The sequence below is a fragment of the Xyrauchen texanus genome, chromosome 16 (assembly GCF_025860055.1).
Source record: "Xyrauchen texanus isolate HMW12.3.18 chromosome 16, RBS_HiC_50CHRs, whole genome shotgun sequence".
NCBI classification, from domain to species: domain Eukaryota; kingdom Metazoa; phylum Chordata; class Actinopteri; order Cypriniformes; family Catostomidae; genus Xyrauchen; species Xyrauchen texanus.
In genome coordinates this window covers 14,124,971-14,147,108 of record NC_068291.1, presented here as the reverse complement: position 1 = coordinate 14,147,108, position 22,138 = coordinate 14,124,971, and the positions used below count along the sequence as shown (strand labels likewise).

The following is a 22,138-nucleotide window of genomic DNA, read 5'->3' as shown; positions in this document are numbered from 1 at the left end:
CCGTGCCTCAACAAACACGATTGTGGGGTTTTGTTGGGTCAATGTGTTTTCCTTTTGGCATTTTTTGGTCTGGTATGATGATGTCATTTTAAATCCAACTGTGGAATGTTGGAGTTTGTTTGGGAAGTGTGAATTGGCCTTAAAACTATAATAAATGAAAACTTTGGTTACTACGGTATTTAGTTGAAAACCATGGTAACTTTCAGAGGTCTTTGGTCCAGCATGACTTTTTGAAGGGTGGTATTTCATTAATGACTCCAGTCGAGAACATTTTAACTCTTGAAGTAGTGTTCGCACAAAAACACTGGTTAACATGTTGCTCAATTAAAATGTTACCATTAACTTATTTTGTAACATACTTAGCTTAATACACCTTTTTATAGTGTCTGTACACAGTAGTGAGTAAGTAGTAAGGAAAGTTACGTCTGCCTTTGTTTAGGAATGTAACAGATCACATGATTGAGCTGTCATATGACATTGATAAGACACTGAATCAGGGAATGAGTGAAGAACTCTTCGACAGTTCACACATGTATACTGTTTTACCAAAACTCTTATGTAACGTGATGAATTCACATTGATAAACAGATGTGGTGACTCACCGTGGGATCATGGAGCATTTGGGATTTTTGTCTGTTCTTGCCACCGCTTGTGTTTTGGGTAAGTTTTAACATTACAACATGTTACAACATCTGAAATTCCTTTGCTTTCAACATGTTGTAGTGAATAATTTTATTATAGAACTATATGAGCATTATAGCACTATAGCATATGAACATTTTCGTAATTCTTGTATAATTATTATGCTTGCAGATTTATGACCTCACATTATTAAGAAAATGTTAGGAATGTTGGTATTTTTAAATTTGCACTTCAGTATTATTTACATTTACTGCAAAAAAAAAAACTAAAAGATTGTTCAAATTGTTAAAAGAAAAAACTTAATGTTGATCAGTCACAGCAACTAAAATATGCACTGTCCCATATACATTGTGAATGTAAGGGGGAAAAAATCATATCCATGTTATTTGTCAACGTATTTGTAAATCTGTAGAATGTGTTGAAGGGAGCTGAAATATTCCATTAACAAGCATGTATTAGTCTTTCTAAATAGAAAGAGGATGGAAAAGAAAACATGGAAAAAATGTACCTAGTTCCCTCAAGTATATCTGCAGTTAAATCAAGTCATATGATCCTCAAAATATTTGTTTTGCTTCAGTGGGTGGTTCTGTCACTGCCTCATGCCTAATGTGATTACACTTACAATAAGCAATCTGTTTGCACTGCTGCTTATACTTAACAACCGCGTGGGGCTTTTTACAGTATGTAGGCCAACAGACAATAAAAACACACAAAGTCACAAGTATGTGCATGATTCATGGGATTCTGTTACAATAGACTTTTAAACTAACCTTGTCAAAATGACAAGCAGTTTTGAGCAAGAGTGAGCAAGACATCATATCGTTTTAACAGCTTTTTGACGTTTTGTGATGTTTATCCTATTTACTGTCAATTTAAAGGGATAGTTCACACAAAAATTCTGCCATCATTTACTCCCCCTCATGCCATCCCAGATGTGTATGACTTTCTTTCTTCTGCAGAACACAAACAAAGATTCATACAAGAACATTTCAGCTCAGTAGGTCCATACAATGCAAGTGAATGGTGACCAGATATTTGAAGATCCAAAAATCACATGATGGCAGCATAAAAGTAATCCTTATGACTCCAGTGCGTTATATATATCTTCTGAAGCAATGTGATTACTTTGCGTGTGAAACAGATCAATATGTCAATCCTTGTCAATCCTGTCAGAATGTGAAAGTGAAAGTGGAGATTTATAGTAAAAAAGGATTGAACTATTGATACTATATTGATATTGAAATGTTGATCGATACTGGACTAGTGTCCATTATAGTTGACCATATAAGTATACATTCTGTAAAAATAATTTACCCATATGTCAGTCCAGACCTGTATGACTGCCGAAAACAGCCACATAGACATACAGCAAAATATATTTTGTATTCATTTGAAGAAAGTCATACAAAAGGTATGTTTAGAACAACAAGAGAACTCATTCATTTTTGGGCCAACTATTGCTTAATTATGCTTGAAGACCATTCCGTTACATCATTGTTTCGATTACTTTCCTATGTTGTTGTGTAGGAGTGGTGATGAGTCAGACAACCCTCAGGCCTGCTGTGACAATCACCACAGTCAGTGCAAACGTGACCACTGCCACTCCCAGCATGCCCACCACTACAGCTGCCAGCTGCTCTGGACTCAACACATCCACCTGCAAGACCTGTGCTCCCGGCTCCTATTCTGATAATGGTGAGTGTTTCTCCTGATGTGGAAGAGGTGCAAACAGTATCAACAATGGAACACCACTTGGCCAATCAAATTAGAGGACTGGAACTGTACAGTTTTGAGTTTAACCATTACGATTATGGAGGACCAAGACTGCCAAAATACAAAATAAATATATAAATATATATATCTTTAAAGAAATGTAAATGTAGTGTACAAATAAATAATGATAAAATAGTATTTATATTTCCTTATTTATGTATTATTGTATAAATTTTTTTCCATGTTAATGTATTTCCACATGTATTTATTTCCTCTTTTATTTTTTCTACATTTGTTTATTTTTACATGTATTTATTTCTACATGTATTTATTTCTACATGTTTATACACTCACCTAAAGGATTATTAGGAACACCTGTTCAATTTCTCATTAATGCAATTATCTAATCAACCAATCACATGGCAGTTGCTTCAATGGATTTAGGGGTGTGGTCCTGGTCAAGACAATCTCCTGAACTCCAAACTGAATGTCAGAATGAGAAAGAAAGGTGATTTAAGCAATTTTGAGCATGGCATGGTTGTTGGTGCCAGACGGGCCGGTCTGAGTATTTCACAATCTGCTCAGTTACTGGGATTTTCACGCACAACCATTTCTAGGGTTTACAAAGAATGGTGTGAAAAGGGAAAAACATCCAGTATGCGGCAGTCCTGTGGGCGAAAATGTCTTGTTGATGCTAGAGGTCAGAGGAGAATGGGCTGATAGAAGAGCAACTTTGCCTGAAATAACCACTCGTTACAACCGAGGTATGCCGCAAAGCATTTGTAAAGCCACAACACGCACAACCTTGAGGCGGATGGGCTACAACAGCAGAAGACCCCACCGGGTACCACTCATCTCCACTACAAATAGGAAAAAGAGGCTACAATTTGCAAGAGCTCACCAAAATTGGACAGTTGAAGACTGGAAAAATGTTGCCTGGTCTGATGAGTCTCGATTTCTGTAGAGACATTCAGATGGTAGAGTCAGAATTTGGCGTAAACCGAATGAGAACATGGATCCATCATGTCTTGTTACCACTGTGCAGGCTGGTGGTGGTGGTGGTGTAATGGTGTGGGGGATGTTTTCTTGGCACACTTTAGGCCCCTTAATGCCAATTGGGCATCGTTTAAATGCCACGGCCTACCTGAGCATTGTTTCTGACCATGTCCATCCCTTTATGGCCACCATGTACCCATCCTCTGATGGCTACTTCCAGCAGGATAATGCACCATGTCACAAAGCTCGAATCATTTCAAATTGGTTTCTTGAACATGACAATGAGTTCACTGTACTAAAATGGCCCCCACAGTCACCAGATCTCAACCCAATAGAGCATCTTTGGGATGTGGTGGAACGGGAGCTTCGTGCCCTGGATGTGCATCCCACAAATCTCCATCAACTGCAAGATGCTATCCTATCAATATGGGCCAACATTTCTAAAGAATGCTTTCAGCACCTTGTTGAATCAATGCCACGTAGAATTAAGGCAGTTCTGAAGGTGAAAGGGGGTCAAACACAGTATTAGTATGGTGTTCCTAATAATCCTTTAGGTGAGTGTATGTCCACATGTATATATTTCCACATTTATTTATTTCTACATTTATTTATTTCCACATTTATTTATTTATACATTTATTTATTTCTACATTTATTTATTTCCACATTTATTTATTTATACATTTATTTATTTATACGTTTTTGAGTCTGTATGGCAATGAAGGGGCATGCTTTCCACTTCAGGCACACCAACGAGCTCGGAGTGCTCCAGAGTGAAGTTCGGAGGCCACAGTGGCATCTTGTGGTTGACAAAATTAAATGCACAGATAGGTGTGTACGTGCATTAATTGAGCTTTTCCGCCGCGTGGTACAACTCGACTAGACTCTGCTCACTTTTGGGGGGTTTTCCACTGTGGATAGAACCTGGTACCAGGTACTTTTTTTAGGACCACCTCGGGCGAGTTTCCAAGCGAGCCAAGCCAACACTAAATGTGACGTCATAATCCTGGAGATCACTGATTGGTCAGAGAGAATAGTCACTACCAGCGTCACTGTATTTGCGATACGCAACATCAACCCGCTAGTTTTAAAGTTAACAACAGCGATAGGAGTATAATTTGTTCATGTGACTTTCGGATTGTAAAAAGAATTGGCTGTGCGCAAAAACCACGCTTTGATCAATAAACGATGTGCAGACGTTCCTCTCGTTAGCAATGAACTAAACAAAAAAATATTCAGGAAGTGTCTCAGCTGTTGGCCGCACACCACTACCACCGGAACTACCAACAGTGCAGGGAAAAGTTACAAAAAACTTAAAAGTGACTACCACCATCAAGGAAAGTGGAAGTGGTTCGACCAAATGGACGCTATCTAAACCGGCGAGCAATGGGAGGGAGAGTGCCCTGAACTCAGCCATGGCTGGAGTTCACGATGGAGGATGGTGCATTAATACCTGCTTGCCTATACTCTATACACTCTGTATGTAATCTGCTTGAAAGCTTCACTTTATTTTGTTGACCAGCTACTGGAAGCTTGCTTCTAAAAGCTTTTAGGCCAATTGAACTGTTACACTTGTGTAAAGTCAACATGCAACAACTGCTTTATGCAGCACAATGAGCTAGTAGCTAACAGCTAGCTGTCCAGTTATTGATTATTGTTTTGTGTCGCGTTTAAGATAATGTCATGGCATCAGAGGCGGTGCATCTATGACGATCAGCCTTTAATCCCACCCACGTTGAGGCAGCACTAAACAGCAGTGGAAAAGAAAACTCAGAAATGTAAAGCGAGTAGAGTTGAGTCGAACCCTAACATGCAGTGAAAAAGTGCCATAAAATATAGCTTATACTGTGGGCAAAATGACCAAAATCTTACTCTTCCTACTGTTAAACTAATGTTATATCTCTGTAATATGTAGGTCAACAGAAAGTGTGTATTGTTTGTGATTGCTTTCCTTATAATACGGTCGAAAAATCATCATGTAAATGCACGATGATGGGAAAGATCATTAATATATTTACATGGGAATCATAGGATCGTACGCTGTAAAGTTGCGCACAGTTAATATTAAACAAGATGCGCAATGCGCCAACTCAGATCCGCACCAGTTGACACGCACCTTTCAGGGTATTTTACATGGCACGCAGTAACAGAGGGTTGCCAATCTGACAATTGAAATGCTTTACGATATAACGCAGATTTGCAGTTTTCAAGATACTTGTCTTGCATACTGAAGGATGGGCTACAGATTAATAAAGAGTGTCTCTCATTCAAACAGATCTCATGCACGCACCTGACTTCTCCATACTGAACATTACACAGTGAAACACTAACACAACCTCTCATACATTATAGGTAATGATATCATTGTATTTTATCATTTTGAGCTCAATGTGTTCTGTTTTCTGTACATCATAACTGTGTGTGTGTGTCAAAAAAGCAAGGTCTCTGGTTTAAATAGAGTTTGTTTAAACTAGGGTTGCCACAGTGTACGGTGTTACTGGTTTTACTCAGTACAAGGGATGACACCGGTGAAATTTTATACTGGGTAAAAGGGGTAAATATTATAAATGGAACTCCCAATATAAATAAAATAGCCTAACTGTCAGAGATCAGTCAAGTTCATTGCAGTCCACCACTCAAAGATCACTCTCCCCAGAATTCTAAATCACAAACACCTGGTCATCACTTATCACCTCATCAGCCAACTCATAAAAACACTCACCTTGTATCCAGTCTTTGTCAAGCCTCCAACAGGAACAGACCATTTCTCCCTGAGTCCTGATATCTCCGTCGATCCTGAAAACCTGAGTATTCCGTTTTCTTACCTGATTCATACTAACCCTATGCACTGTTGTTCTGCCATCTCCAGATCACTTATCCGATTCCTGAACCCTTGTCTGAGATCTGAACAAACCGGCCCGATTGCTCCTAGAAAAGAGAAGGAGTTAACGAACTGATACAGAGTGAATGTTCTACGATCCAAGTCATTTGGATTTCCAGTTGTTCTCCGTGCAACGAACTATCTTCACTAAACCAGCACCTGAAAAGTCACCTGATACTTACCTTTCACCTTCTATACTTGAATAAAACTATATTTGAATCACTTACCTCCGATCTCCTGGTCTCTACCCTGACAGAAGGCTTGGCCGAAAAAAGGGGAAGAAGAACAGCGCGATGGAATCTGTTTGTAATATTGATAACCCTGCACAACTGACAGCCGCCGCTGTTAATCCCAGTCAGCCAGCTTCCAGCACTTCCGTAAATCCCGCTCCTTCTCTGGTTTGCGTCACCAATCCAACTTCCCGTCCAGCGCCATTCTCCGGCCGGGCGGAGCATTGCAACGGTTTCCTGTTACAGTGTTCGCTCGCTCTAGAACAACAAATCCAGTTATACCCCACTGAAAAGTCGAGGGTTGCTTTTATTATTCAACAGTTATCAGGAGCTGCATTAAGATGGGCTGAAACTTTGTGGCTGCAGGAATCTACCGTTACTTCCACTGTACAAGAATTTATAAACCATTTCAAAGAAGTTTTCGGGCGTCCAGTAGATGATTCATCCATCAGTGACAAGCTATTGCAATTACACCAAGGCAAGAAGTCAGTTGCTGAATATTCACTGGAATTCTGCACTCTAGCCGCCGCCAGTGGGTGGAACGAAAAAGCTCATTTCCATCTACCGACGTGGTTTGAATCCTGCACTCCGCCTTCAACTTGCGATTTATGATGATAGCCTGGGGGTCGAGAAATTCATACAGCAAGCTCTCCGTGTGCACCAAAGATCTCAAGGCTGCTATCGCGAAGCCCAGCAACCCACCTTTTCACCACCTCAGTACCCCGATAAGCGACCCTCCGAAGTCACTGTCGAGAAGATGCAGGTGGATAACTATCGACTGTCCCAAGCTGAACGTTCTCGCCGTCGAGAGTTAAAACTGTGTCTATATTGTGGAATGGGAGGACATTTTCTTCGTTCATGCCCTACACGACCTCCTAGAATGCTTGTGAGTTCTGTCTGCACGTCCGCCTCTGTATCAGCTCCGTTAACGATATCTGTGATTCTGAAATCTACACGTTTCCATGTCTCTGCTACAGCCATTGTGGATTCCGGGTCAGCAGGAGACTTCATCTCCGGGCAGCTCTGTCAGAAACTCCAACTTCAACAATCCGCCACCTCCAAGCCATATGCCATCCACGCAGTGACGGGTGAAACCATTAATCAGGGGTATGTCACGTCTCGAATTAAACCTATTCTACTCTGTATTGAAGACACCCACCATGAACTGTTTGAACCTTTTGTACTTGAGAATAGCCAGACTGATATTATCCTTGGCCGTCCATGGCTTTTACGACATCAACCTAACATTGACTGGAAATCGGGTAAGATTTTGAAATGGGGTTGCCTGTGCTCATCCATGAGTTTTGAACACCCCGTATCGCCCATCGCCAACTTGCCCGACACCATCCCGATGAATTCAACCTCCACTGAAAGCCCCATAGACAACTTGTCGGTATCCATTCCTTCATGCTACTCTCAATATTCAGATGTATTCAACCCCGTCAAGGCTGCCAAGTTACCACCCCATCGAGCATGGGATTGTGCCATCGATCTGATCCCCGGAGAATCCATCCCCAAGGGGCGAATCTACTCTCTGGCTATTCCTGAGCAAGAAGCCATGAAACAGTATATTGAAGAAGCATTAAAACAAGGCTATATTCGGGCCTCTACTTCACCTGCTGCCACCAGTTTCTTCTTTGTCCCTAAGAAAGATGGAGGTTTACGACCGTGTATAGATTATAGAGCTTTAAACAAGATAACCGTCAAGTTCAGTTACCCACTCCCATTGGTTCCCTCTTCACTTGAACAACTTCGAGAAGCCAAGATATTCACCATGCTGGATTTGAGAAGTGCATACAATCTCATTCGAATCCGAAAGGGTGACGAGTGGAAGACTGCATTCATCACTCCAGCAGGACACTACGAATATCTCGTCATGCCGTATGGTCTGGTCAATGCCCCTTCAGTTTTCCAAAGTTTCATGGATGAAGTTTTCCGAGACTACCTGAATCAATTTGTCATTATCTACATAGACGATATCCTAATCTACTCCAGAAACTTGGTGGAGCATCAGCAACATGTCTCTCAGGTACTCCAACGGCTACATGAATTCTCCCTGTTCCTGAAATCAGAGAAGTGCTCCTTCCATCAAACCTCAGTCGAATTTCTCGGTTACCACCTCAGTGAAAGAGGAGTAGAGATGGATGATCGTAAAACCAAAGCCATTACTTCCTGGACCACTCCACAGTCTGTCAAAGAGTTACAACGATTTCTTGGATTTGCGAATTTCTATCGAAGATTTATTTATCAATACAGCCTGCTTACAGCTCCTCTGACCTCTCTACTCAAAGGAAAACCGAAAACACTGCTCTGGACCACTGAGGCTGAACATGCCTTTCAATCTCTCAAAACCGCATTCACCACAGCCCCCTTACTCCAACACCCGAACCCTGAAAAGATGTTCATTGTGGAAGTAGATGCTTCTACAACAGGAGTAGGAGCGGTGTTGTCACAAGACTCTGCTTCCTCACCTAAACCCATGCCCTGTGCATTCTTCTCCCACAAGCTATCTCCTGCAGAAGTGAACTATGATATTGGTAATCGAGAACTCCTGGCCATTAAACTTGCGCTAGAAGAGTGGAGACACTGGCTAGAAGGAGCCAAACATCCATTCCTAGTTCTCACAGACCACAAGAATCTGCAGTACTTGAAAGAGGCAAGGAGACTTAACCCACGCCAGGCCAGATGGGCACTCTTCTTTACTCGCTTCCATTTCCAGATCTCCTATCGTCCGGGTTCGAAGAATGTCCGAGCAGACGCCTTGTCCCGTCTCCATGCCCCGAAATTTCCCACGAAGAACCTGAGAGTATACTCCCGAAAAAATGTTTGTCAATCCCATTCAGTGGGACCTAAATGAACAACTGCTTGAAATGTCTCAACACCAACCCAGTCCTCCAGAATGTCCTATCGGAAAGATATACGTACTCGAAGAATTTCGTACCTCTCTAATCTCCTCCGCACACTCGTCTGTCGGCACAGGTCATCCTGGAGTTAATAAGACCTATTCCACTCTTCAAACTCGATACTGGTGGTCCAACATGTTACAGAATATCAAGACTTTCATCCAAGGATGCATTCTCTGTGCCATGAACAAGAACCCTCGTCACTTACCCACTGGAAAACTCATGCCTCTGCCAGTCCCACTAACGACCTTGGTCGCACATTGGAGTCGACTTCGTCACTGACCTTCCTCCCTCAGACGAGAATACATGTATCCTGGTAACTATTGATCGTTTTTCCAAAGCCTGCAAATTAATTCCCTCAAGAACTTACCCACAGCCTTCGGGACTTCAGAGCTATTGATGGAACACGTCTTCCGGAATTTTGGCATCCCGGAGGATATTGTGTCAGACAGAGGGCCACAATTTATCTCCAAGGTGTGGCGAGCCTTCTTTGCACTAATGAATGTTACAGTGAGTTTAACATCAGGGTACCACCCACAAGCAAATGGTCAAGCAGAGCGAAAAATACAAGATGTCAGTCGTTTCCTTCATACTTTCTACCATTCGAATCAACATCTCTGGAGCCGATATCTCGTATGGGCAGAGTATGCTCAAAACTCCCTTCGACAAACCTCCACGAATCTAACACCATTTCAATGTGTACTGGGTTATCAACCACCATTGTTTCCATGGTCCGGTGAGTCATCTGAAGTCCCCGCAGTTAACACTTGGTTCCAAAACAGTGAGAGGGTATGGAACCAAACTCATCATCATCTCCAACAAGCCTTGAACCGTCAACAACACTTTGCAGACATTCACCGCAGTAACACTCCCGAATATCAGCCTGGGCAACTGGTCTGGCTTTCGACCAGAGACATCCGTCTAAGACTCCCTTGTCGTAAACTAAGTCCGAGATACATTGGTCCATTCCCGTTGTAAGACAACTTAACCCAGTCACCTACCAGCTCCGTTTACCAGCCCAATATCGCATCCACCCCTCATTCCACGTCTCACTCTTGAAACCCCATCATCCACTTGTTCCTGTTCCCTCCACAGACCTAGTGCACGATGACAACCCCCCAGTACCTCCCATTGAAGCCGACCCCATCTATACTGTTAGAGAAATCCTGGACTCCCGACGTCGTAGGGGTCTACTCGAATATCTGGTAGACTGGGAAGACTATGGCCCAGAAGAGAGGTGTTGGGTACCTCGAAGGACATCCTCGACCCCATGTTACTCACAGAATTCCACGAACTTCATCCTGAAATGCCTGCTCCACGACCCGAGGTAGACCCCCACGACGTCAAGGTACTAGGTCAGCTGGCTGGACTCTGGAGGGGGGTAATGTCAGAGATCAGTCAAGTTCATTGCAGTCCACCACTCAAAGATCACTCTCCCCAGAATTCTAAATCACAAACACCTGGTCATCACTTATCACCTCATCAGCCAACTCATAAAAACACTCACCTTGTATCCAGTCTTTGTCAAGCCTCCAACAGGAACAGACCATTTCTCCCTGAGTCCTGATATCTCCGTCGATCCTGAAAACCTGAGTATTCCGTTTTCTTACCTGATTCATACTAACCCTATGCACTGTTGTTCTGCCATCTCCAGATCACTTATCCAATTCCTGAACCCTTGTCTGAGATCTGATCAAACCGGCCCGATTGCTCCTAGAAAAGAGAAGGAGTTAACGAACTGATACAGAGTGAATGTTCTACGATCCAAGTCATTTGGATTTCCAGTTGTTCTCCGTGCAACGAACTATCTTCACTAAACCAGCACCTGAAAAGTCACCTGATACTTACCTTTCACCTTCTATACTTGAATAAAACTATATTTGAATCACTTACCTCCGATCTCCTGGTCTCTACCCTGACACTAACGAATAGAATAGCCTTAAATAAAGAATAGTTGCCAAATGAAGAGTTTGTGACCCATGATAAATGAACCTAAATAACGTATTGAAAGCCAGATGTGCTTTACCAACATATCAATTTACACAGGCAGCAAAGTACGCTCACTGACAGAAGATGTTTAAATGCAGGTATAGCGAATATAAAGTGCGTGGGGGGGCAACTGTATGATGTCTCGGATTCGGAATGACACAAGAAATGCTGTTAGATACACAGACACGTGCTTGAAGAAACACACTTTATTATATTTTTAAAAACAGATGACAGAAAAGCTGTCTATGCGCATGTCTGGCGCGCTGTATGTTGGGAGGCGTGCAGTTGACGGTGCAATTGGATATTGTGATTTTTTTTAAATCTAAAAATATCATGAACATTATTCTTGCATATCGCCCAGCCCTAGGAGGGAACGAAATGTAATTTATTCACACACATTCAAAGTCATTACCCTTTCGAAGCAGCTAAACTGGGTCCTGGAATGAAAGCTAATAAAACATCAACATTAAACCCACAACAACCCACAATAAGTAATGTATTTTCCTGGACAGTGAAATACCCGACCGGTAGACCATGATGGAGAGAATGCACAGATGAAGTAGGTTCACTGCTAAAGAGATGTTGCCCTTCACATCTGTCGTAAAGCCATCTTTCAAAAAGTTGAACAACACGCATTTTAATTGCACATTTTTTTTCAGATTCATTAGAATTCATATAACATTAAAATAAATATAAAATAAAGTTCAACATTTCAAATCAATCTGCCTTGCCTTATTGTATAGGCTATTGCTTAATGAAAATTACCCCATAGTACCACCTAGCGTCCAACCAGCGGTAATTAGACGGTTTGAACGTGAACACTGCACTGGTGTGAAAAATATGATATCGTGGCGTTTTCTATACAGTTGTCAGTTTATCTACACAATATACAAATTATAAAACTTGTTGTAGGCGTCACATCAATTCAAGTTACTGTTAACACTGTAGTCAGTAAGCCTACTTATCATATCTAAAACAATAAAAACTGGAAAGCATGCCCCCTCATTACTATAAAGACAGAAATGTGAAAATAAATAAATGTGGAAAAATATATGTGTGGAAATATATAAATATGATATATATGTAGAAATATTTAAATATGATATATATGTAGAAATATATAAATATTAACATATGAATAAATACATGTTAAAATAAATGTAGAAAATATTAATGAGGAAATAAATTAATGTGGAAATAAATTAATATGGAAATAAATAAATACAATAATAGATAAAAAAGGAAAGATTCTAACATTATTTATATGTACACTTTTTCATTTTTTACACTTCTTTAAAACTGTAATATTTTGTATTTTGACAGTCCTGGTCCTCCATATACAGTATGAAAGGTGTCAACCACATGTAGACCTAGATACAAAGGTATCAAGGTAGATACGTGCCGCCTAAACAGTACCAACCAGCCAAGGCATGGACTCAACAAGACCCCTGAAGGTGTCCTGTGGGATCTGGCACTAAGACATTAGCAGCAGATCCCTCAAGTCCTGTAAGTTGCGAGGTGGAGCAGTCGTGGATCGGTTTTGTTGGTCCAGCTCGTCCCACAGATGCTCAATCGGATTGAGATCTGTGGAATTTGGAGGCCACGGCAACACCTTGAACTCTTCATCATGTTCCTCAAACCATTCCCGAACAATGTGTGCAGTGTGGCAGGGCGCATTATCCTGCTGAAAGAGTCAATGGTATTCCCTGCCATCTAGGAATACCTTTGCCATGAAGGGGTGTACCTGGTCTGCAACAATGTTTAGGTAGGTGGCACATGTCATATTGACGTCCGGACCCAGGGTTTCCCAGCAGAACATTACCCAGAGCATCACACGCCCTCCATCGCCTTGTTGTCTTCCCACAGTGCATCTTGGTGCCATCACTTTCTCAGGTAAATGGTGCACAAGTACATGGCAGTCTACATGATATAAAAGAAAACGGGTCTTATCGGAGCAGGTGACCTTCTTCTACTGCACCAAAGTCCAATTCCGCTGCTCATTTGCCCATTGTAGGCGCTTTTGACAGTGGACAGGGGTCATCATGGACACTCTGACTGGTCTGCAGCTACACAGCCCCATATGGAGCAGAGTTCGATACACTCTGGGTTGTGACACATTCCTCCTGTAACCATCATTAACACTTTCTGTGACTTGTGCCACAGTAGCTTCTGTTGGTTTGGACAAGTCGGGATAGCCTTCATTGCCCTCCCGCATCCAAGCCTTGGGCCCCCAACACCCTGTCACTGGTTTGTACCTCCTCAGACCACTGTCGGTAGGTATTCACCACTGCTGACTGGGAGCACTCAATAAATCTTGGCGTTTCAGAGATGCTCTGACCCAGTCATCTTGCCTTAACAATTTGGTCCTTTTCGAAGTCGCTCAGGTCTTCACTCCTGCCCATTTCTCCTGCATTCAACACATTGACTATGAGAACTGATTGTTCGTTTTCCATCTGATCTACCCAGACCTTGACATGTGGCCTTGATAGGAGATGATCAACGTTATTCGCTACACCTGTGAGTGGTCATAATGTTTTGGCTCAGCTGTTTTAGTCAATAGCTACTGGTCTGGAAAAATATAATGTTTTAAAAAAAATCTACATTTATCGATAACAAAAAATATATATATTTCATGTTTTTTTAAGTGTACTTTTTCCCTTTATTAATCCAAAATGTACACGATCCCATGTAATAACAAAGGTAAAAAAGTATTTGTTGTGTCCAATTTTCTACCTTCATCCAAAATGGAGAAGTTGACAGATGGACTATTTCTCCTTTTTGTCTTCTCAGAGACTCTGCTGTGTTCTTGTTGTCCAGAGGATGGTCTGTGTATGTTCTCTGGAGCTTGTCTTTTCTGCACTCAGGGTTTCTATCAACCTCTAGCAGGACAGCAGAGTTGTCTGCCCTGTTCATCTGGGTTTTACAGCAAGTGAGAATAGAAAGAGTTACTATGTTGTTGTTTATCTAAAGCACAAGCAGTTTTTCCTGCAGTGAACTCTAACAGTATTTTGTCTTTAGTTCCACTGGAAGTCCTGTTTGTCAGGCATGTCCCACTGGTTCTTACAGTAACAGCACAGGCTCTGTCTCCTGTAGGACCTGCACACCAGGTACCATTTTCTACTGTTCTAAGAAAGTATAAATAAGACTTGATATAGTGCTACACAATTAATAAATCATATAAAATCAAGATTATGAATTTGGCTGCTGCAGAGAACTACTCATGAAAGATGAATCCAGCATTGCATTTGATTCACTCCTGTTTTTTATTTATAAGATGATGGTATTGTTCTGCTGCTTGTTTTCTGTATAATTTAGTATACATTTGATAAACAGTTTTGTTTGTGATGCTGCTAACAGGCTGAATGTGAAGCAGTAAATTCATTCTGGTGAACAGTACTCAGCTTTTTTTGGATGTGTTGCCTGCAGGTGTTCGAAACAAAATAATTCTATTGAGGAGGAAAAATAGACAATTATGATTTTTGGCATAACTGTGCAGCCAAAATCATGCAACTTAAAATTCATGTAATATTTCTTTGTTATTTAATAGTCATTATGTGCTAAAACAAAACATAACAACAAATAATTTACATTGACAGGGTTTGTGCAAATTAATTGATACATATTGAGGTGGAAGACAGAACAAAAACACAACAACTACTACAGTACATATCGAGATATTGCAAGACTTGGGAGAAAAACATGTAAAATGGTTATCAATTTATCAAATGTTTTATTATATATTAGGTTATTATCAAATATATTATATAAAATGACTACAGTAGATATTAAGAAGGATACATATAACATTTATGAGACACTGGTGCTAAATGTAATCTTCAGTAATTTGAACTGAATAGTCGAAATGTTTTTGTTTGCTATTTTTTTTTCATTGCTTCAGGTTTCTACACATCTTTGCAAAACTCAACATCTTGTAATCCGTGTCCACAAGGCACGTACTGCAAGTAAGTTCTGTTTCTGAAAGTTGTTATAAAATACAGTAGCTGAAAGAACTATAAAAATACATAATATACACTGAATATTAAATAATTTGAATGAGAAAACATTGTTTAAATTTTGTTCAATAAAATACTTTATTTTATTTTACTGGTTCTATCATATATGTACTTTAAGAATACTGTAGATGCAGATTTTGTTTGGATCGGTTTTTACAGTTTAAATTCAATAAGATCACTGATAAAGGGATAATTCACCCAAAAATGAAAATTCTCTCATTCGATTATATCAATTATATATATAGCTTGACGCATGTGCAAAACACTAGATGGCGCCAGGAAGTGTAATCGAGCTTATAATTATGATCACAAAGGAGACTGCAGATGTTAAGACTTACAGTGAAAAAGGAGTTACATTTTGGTCTGTTTTCACCCAAAACTGGATTGCTTAAGAAAACATGGATTTATCCACTGGAGTCTTATTGATTACTTTTATAATGCCTTTAAGTGTTTTTTGGAGCTTCAAAGTTCTGGTCACCATTCACTTGCATTGTATGAACCTACGAGCTGAAATATTCTTCGAAAAATCTTAATTTGTGTTCAGCAGAAGAAGGAAAGTCATACACATCTGGGAAGGCATGAGGGTGAGAACATGATGAGAGAATTATTTTTTTTTGCGTGAACTATTTCTTTAATAATAGTCTTTTGTTTATGCTTTGAAAGTTACTTGTAGCTTATGTATCCAGCCATTTCATAACTAGTAAACATCCCCATTTCTAGAACAGATCACATGCTCTGACTTAGTGAATGCTGAGCTTTGTTTCCTTATTTTGTTAGCACTCCAGTGTCATAGGGGTGCCATTACAGTGACAGAATACTGCCAGAACTATACATACACACACACACACACACACACACACATACACATATATATATATAATTATTATTATATATTTTTTAATTGTCCTTTTGATAGTTCCTCCAGTTGTGCCCTGTGTCAGATCTGTCCTGCAGGCTCAGAAGCTCTACAGATCGCTGCCAAAGAATGTACATCCTGTCGCCCAGGTAACTTCTCATTTAAGCTGCAAGCTCTTATATAACTCATCTCTCTCAGCATATGGAGTTCCAAACAAATGTTACTTGTATCATCCCACCTATCACCTTTAATTTAACCTGTGAACATGCAAAATAATGAAAGACGGCTTTAGTCAAATAATTCGACTAGACTATGAAGATGAAATATAGAAGTTACATCAGTAAGAGCATAAAACTGATATGATGTACATTTATGATCAGTGTTTTTCATAGTTCAGTAGATGAATGCAAGTCTTTGTTGAGTAAATCCATTTGTTTTTTTCACAACACACTTATGGTGATGTTTGTTGACAGGAATGCACAAGCCGTCGCATCAAATGATGTGTCAGATTTGCAGCAGTGGTTTCTACCAGATCCGCTGGGGTCAGGAGAACTGTGACCTGTGTCCTGATAACCACTACTGCCCTGTGAGCCATTGTTCCCTTATACTTGTTATTGCAACTTTGGTTTAAATGATAAATCTCTTGATTCGTGGTCTTTAGATATATAATATATATATATATTAGAAATCTAAGTTACTATATGTAATTAATGTGCCTTTGTCTATATATCCCAGAGTCCTGATGTAAATCCAATCCAATGCCCCTCTGATGCCTTCTGCCCTGCGGGTAGCACGGCCCCTGGCTACTGCATGGAGACCTTCTTCAGAAAGGCAGGGGAGACATGTGAACTTGCTCCTGTTACCATAGCACTGCTTGTTATTGGAGGAGGAGGTATGAACATTTACATTACATCATCTCTCAAATGAACATGTGTTCCCGAACCAAGATGTAAAAATGTACATTTTCACAGATAAAGATTGAGGCTGGTTGTAAGGAGTTTTTTCTCTTTTCCACAGTGGGTCTTCTCTTTATCATTATCATGGTTTTGCGAAGGAGAAGAGATAATGACAGTGAGCTATCCCTCGCTCGGAAACCACTCCTGCGAAAAGACAGACAACCCGGTCGCTTCTGCGGAATCCCCTGTGATGCCGAGCCTGTTTATGCTGGCTGGTGATGTTACCACATACTTCCCAAATCACTCCAACAAACCAGAGCACCTCTACGTCAGCTCAGGCTTTTGTGTATCTTTGGGTTGAAATCTGGACTTCATGATAATGTAGACGCAGAAGCAAAAAATAAACAGAAAAGTAAAAAAAAAAAAAACTTGAGCCATTTTCAGGCGCACATATTTTGTATGATATTTTCTATTTAGACAATCCTTTTATTGAACTGTCCTAAGCTTTATGTAATGGTAAGATACTATCAAGTATGTTTAATACTGACCATGTTATAGAGTCAGGGTTCATTTTGAGATTTGGGAGAGTAAGAGTATTAAGTATTTTTTGTTTTGTTTTTGTTATGTGTTATATATATATATTGCACCAGATATTAAGTTGAGCCATGGCACTGAATAGGATTTGGACTATGTCCTGGATTATGCTTATTTCTTGATGCCACTACTCTTTACTACCTGGGGTCCTCAAGGTATTTTGTATGATATACATTTGCATTATTGCTTGTATTTAACTTGTGATGTGCCACATATTACTTTTAACATTCCAGTGTGTATGCTGGAATAAAAAGCTTTGCATAATGTTGATGTAAATCTGCAGTGTGTATTTGAGTTTAATGGGTATAACTGTAACTTTTTTTTTCCCCCCTTCCAGAAATCCTCTGAATGTGCTTTCACCAACTGATTTTTCTTATGATAAAATTGTCCTTTATGTATTTATTTATTTTTAATGACAGCAGTGGATAATATCAAGGTATAGTTTATTGTAGCAGTAACTATAGGAACTATGGTTTGCATGGTGAAAGTGCAACCAGAAGCACATTTTTACTTCTCTCTTTTAATTATAACAGAACAACTTAAAGTTAAAAGTAGATCATCATGAGCAATTGTATAGGTGGATAACACAAGGAACTGTAATGTTTCACTATGAGGAATATATTTTAAGTTTTTATATAATATTGATATATTATACAAGTTATATATTAAGTAATATATTTTATATTCATATTATAATATATTGTGTAACTTTTTTATATACATTATTAGGTTATATATTTAGTGAATTCAAAGGCAGTACATTTAAATCTTAAAATATTATGATTACTATGCACAATTAAATAACCTTCATAGCTCTCTATATCTAGATATTACATTTATGCATTTGACAGACGCTTTTATCCAAAGCGACTTACAGTGCACTTATTACAGGGACAATCCCCCCGGAACAACCTGGAGTTAAGTGCCTTGCTCAAGGGCACAATGTTGGTGGCCATGGGGTTAGAACCAGCGACCTTCTGATTAACAGCCCTGTGCTTTAGCCACTATGCCACCACCTCTCCGCAATGGTTATGATATGGTTACGATGTATTTGCATTTAGTAATATTAAAACAGATCTGACCCTTCTACATCGCTTTTCTCGCAACCCCTTTTGCTAGTCTCAACCGGCCACTGTAGCTCAAGAGTTGGATGAGTGCTAACAGAAGTTACCAAAAACTAGCATATATATGCTACGGTACATTGGCAAGGAGACAAGAGGGCATTTTTAAATGGATGTCTATAAAAGATATGCTTCAGTTTGCTGAAAAACTCTTTTCTTAGCTAATCACATAATGAACTGACGACCTAAACTATTAACATATTTTACATAAAACAATCCTTTTGGAATTAACTACATGTTTTTTTTTTTTTTTATTAAACACAAATCAAATACAAACATTTATGGCATAATTCAATAATCATCCATATGTTTTCCGTGTTGATACAGCATATGTAAAAACAAACCACACACAATGAAATAAATAAATAAAATAAAAAAAATAAGGAGTGAGGATCTTAATCTAGTAACAAAAATAAGTTCAAGGCAGAAAAAAGTTTCAGGGCATTTCTGTCTGTCATCCATTGAAGAGATTTTGCAAATAACTTCAGATCATTCTTCCAACTGTTGAAATGGGGTTTAATCTTTAAATATTTACATCTGTGGATAAAGTGTTTACCTAAAACAATCAGGTTATTAATCAAAAATTCTAAGTTCTTATCATTTAAAAACACTCCAACTTTAATTGAGATCACATTTAAAGGATGTAGCTTAGATTGAATCCAACTTTGAAATGAAAGCCACAATTCTTGTACAAATTCACAATGAAAGAAAATATGTTCTACCGTTTCAAATTCTTTCTCACAAAATCCACAAGAATTGTTCTCCCAATTAAATCTCTCATGTAAAAAAACATTAGATGGATAAATGTCATTCAAGGTTTTAAATGTCACTTCTTTAGCCTTAGGAAACATTGGGAAAGATAAATACTGCTTCCTTATTTTTTCTGCCTCTTCATCGCTGAAATCTCGAAGAACATATTTTCTTTTCAGTTGACCCGGGTAATACTGTTTGGATAACACATTTCTAATAAACTTATTTGTAAACTGTTTGAGCCGTTGCCAACAGTCCGACTGCAGAACTTTGTTGTTTAGGTCAAAGGTCTGGCTACGCGAGACTATTGCTAAACTGACTCGAGATCAGCTACAGCCTGCATTTAACACTGATTCTGGATTTCACTGTGGCATCAATGCCCTTTAGCGTCCAACCGCGAAACGTTTCGAAACTTACGTGACTTGGCCTGTTTGATACGCGCTCCGAAGCAGTGGTTCGAAACAAATGATTTGTACAAGTTTCAAAGCTTCATGAAGTGTTTCGAAGCACCCATAACTATTTGAAGGGTGATTCCATACACGTAAACACCGTGGCAAACCTGTCAAATATATTGTTTCAGTGGTCCTCCACCACTAGATGGAGAGAGTGGGTCGTTTTGAAATAAAGTGAACATGTGATGTTCGCTGAAGGAGAATTGAATCAAATGAAAGCAGCAGCCTGATTATGCATACTGCACGGAGGAAGGGTTCATCAACCACATATGGAGGTACAGATGCAGAGAGGCTGAGCTCACATCCTGGACCACTCAGGGGTCTCTTTGGGTTCACTCTTCCTTGTGTACATGCAGCTGATATTGCCTCCATACAAACCAGCATCAGTTCCTTGCCACAGCACATAGGCAAGCCAGAGTTCCCTGACACAGGATGGGACCGCATCAAAGATATTTTCTTCATGGGTGATGGTCAGATGTACTCGGAGGAGTTAAGAAGTATAGTTAAGAGTGGCATTGCTGCAGCCATGGTGGGGATGGTCTATGGAGGCCTACCTGGAGCCAGACATGCCCGGGAGAGATTCATACAGCTCAGCAAGGCTGAAATTTACCAAAACAGAATGGATGCAGTGCGATCTGCTCATAATGCAGCTATTCGAGGTTTTGTGCGCTTTGGCTGGAGGTGGAGCTGGAGAGTAGCAGCGTTTGTGACCTTGTTCAACACTGTAAGTACAGGCCTGACAGTATACAGAGACAAAAATGATCTGAGCCATTTCGCCGCAGCAGGTGCTGTCACAGGAGGAGTTTTCCGGCTGAATCTGGGATTTAGAGGGCTGCTGGCTGGTACTGCCATTGGAGGTGCATTGGGGCTGCCAGCTGGAGTTTTAATCATGGGCCTGCAGAAGCTTGGGGGTGAGACCTTGTGTGACAAGAGGCGACGAGAAAGGAGGGAGTTACATGAGCTGAGAGTCACTGAATGGAATGCTCGTCTGAAGCTTACAGATGACCTCACTGGAGAAATCAGTGGGCAAGATCATGATGCTGATATTGACCTTCAACGAATAGAAGAGCTGCTTAATCAACATATGAACGAGATAGGAGCACAGGGCTCTGACAACAATTGACATTACAAACTTGAAAGTGTTACTGGGCACTGGCAGAGGCGCAATGGAAGGTGAGAGAGGGGCACTATTGTAAGTGTTGCATACATTGTCGAAAATGGGTAGTTGCACCCCTGGACACAGGTGCCCAAAAACTGCATTTCTGAATTCTCAGAAAATTTTTGTTGTGGCTGAACTTGCCCCAAACTTAAGCCTGTAAATTAAAACTCTTTGTTGAAAATTGTAAATCTCATAAACCTGCTTGCAGTATTTGTGTAAATGTATCATCGTCACTGTGATAATTATTTTCAAATACAGATTTTACCTTAATTTTACTGTACTCATGTCCTTGGCTGTGACATGAGTACATCTTCATGATGCAATAAGAAAAAAATAAACCATTTGGGATAAGGCGTTTGCATTTACAACTAACAACATGGATAAGTGTTTCTTTAGGTTTCTATAATTGAGGATTTGACTGTACTAGTCTGAGCAGTTAACAAATGTTATTTATTCTACACCACTGAGGTATGAGATGTGAGGTATGTTTTTAGATATAAAAACAGAATGTCAAAACTAAAAAATAAATCAAATAAAAAATACTACGAGAACACGCGGATAATTTTGCGATAGGTAGGTATCAGTTTACGGCTCTCCCCATTCATTTGTATGGTATCCGCAAACGGTGACTTACTGTCGTAACATGTTAGTTGACAGTTGCGCTAGACATAATAAATACAATATGTATTTATTATGTCTATGGTTGCGCTCATATTGTCACTACTCGATCCGTACCTGAAACACGATTGGTACTGCGCATGTGCGAAAATGCGTCTACTTCCTTTCTGAAGTATGTCGAAACAATTTACGGCAATTGTGAACAGTAGTTATTTGAGAAAATTGTTATGTATATTTTGATAAGTCACTTGTGATTTGTATCCTTTTTTTTTTGGCAATAAAGATGACTTTATTAAGCTTTAAAAAAAAAAAAAAAAAGACAGTA

At 39.8% G+C, this 22,138-nt stretch overlaps 2 protein-coding genes across 2 annotated transcripts; both read left to right on the top strand.

Annotated features, from left to right (window-relative positions):
• Nucleotides 1-488: 488 nt before the first annotated feature.
• On the top strand, nt 489-18,468 carry LOC127656824 (proprotein convertase subtilisin/kexin type 5-like). Its single transcript, XM_052145304.1, has 9 exons — nt 489-660; nt 2,170-2,337; nt 14,145-14,283; nt 14,373-14,461; nt 15,253-15,316; nt 16,284-16,372; nt 16,697-16,809; nt 16,959-17,115; nt 17,241-18,468. The coding sequence occupies exons 1-9, from the start codon at nt 612-614 to the stop codon at nt 17,396-17,398; spliced, it is 1,026 nt and encodes a 341-aa protein (XP_052001264.1). The 5' UTR covers nt 489-611; the 3' UTR covers nt 17,399-18,468.
• Nucleotides 18,469-20,229: 1,761 nt separating this feature from the next.
• Nucleotides 20,230-22,086, top strand: LOC127656827 (complex I assembly factor TIMMDC1, mitochondrial-like). Its single transcript, XM_052145307.1, has one exon. The coding sequence runs from the start codon at nt 20,269-20,271 to the stop codon at nt 21,157-21,159; it is 891 nt and encodes a 296-aa protein (XP_052001267.1). The 5' UTR covers nt 20,230-20,268; the 3' UTR covers nt 21,160-22,086.
• Nucleotides 22,087-22,138: the final 52 nt, after the last annotated feature.

Coding starts and splice junctions, on each gene's coding strand:
- LOC127656827 (XM_052145307.1), top strand. CDS start 20,269: ATGCATACTGCACGGAGGAAGGGTTCATCAACCACATATGGAGGTACA.
- LOC127656824 (XM_052145304.1), top strand. CDS start 612: ATGGAGCATTTGGGATTTTTGTCTGTTCTTGCCACCGCTTGTGTTTTG. Junction 661..2,169: donor TGCCACCGCTTGTGTTTTGG/GTAAGTTTTAAC, acceptor GTTGTTGTGTAG/GAGTGGTGATGAGTCAGACA. Junction 14,462..15,252: donor CTGTAGGACCTGCACACCAG/GTACCATTTTCT, acceptor TCATTGCTTCAG/GTTTCTACACATCTTTGCAA.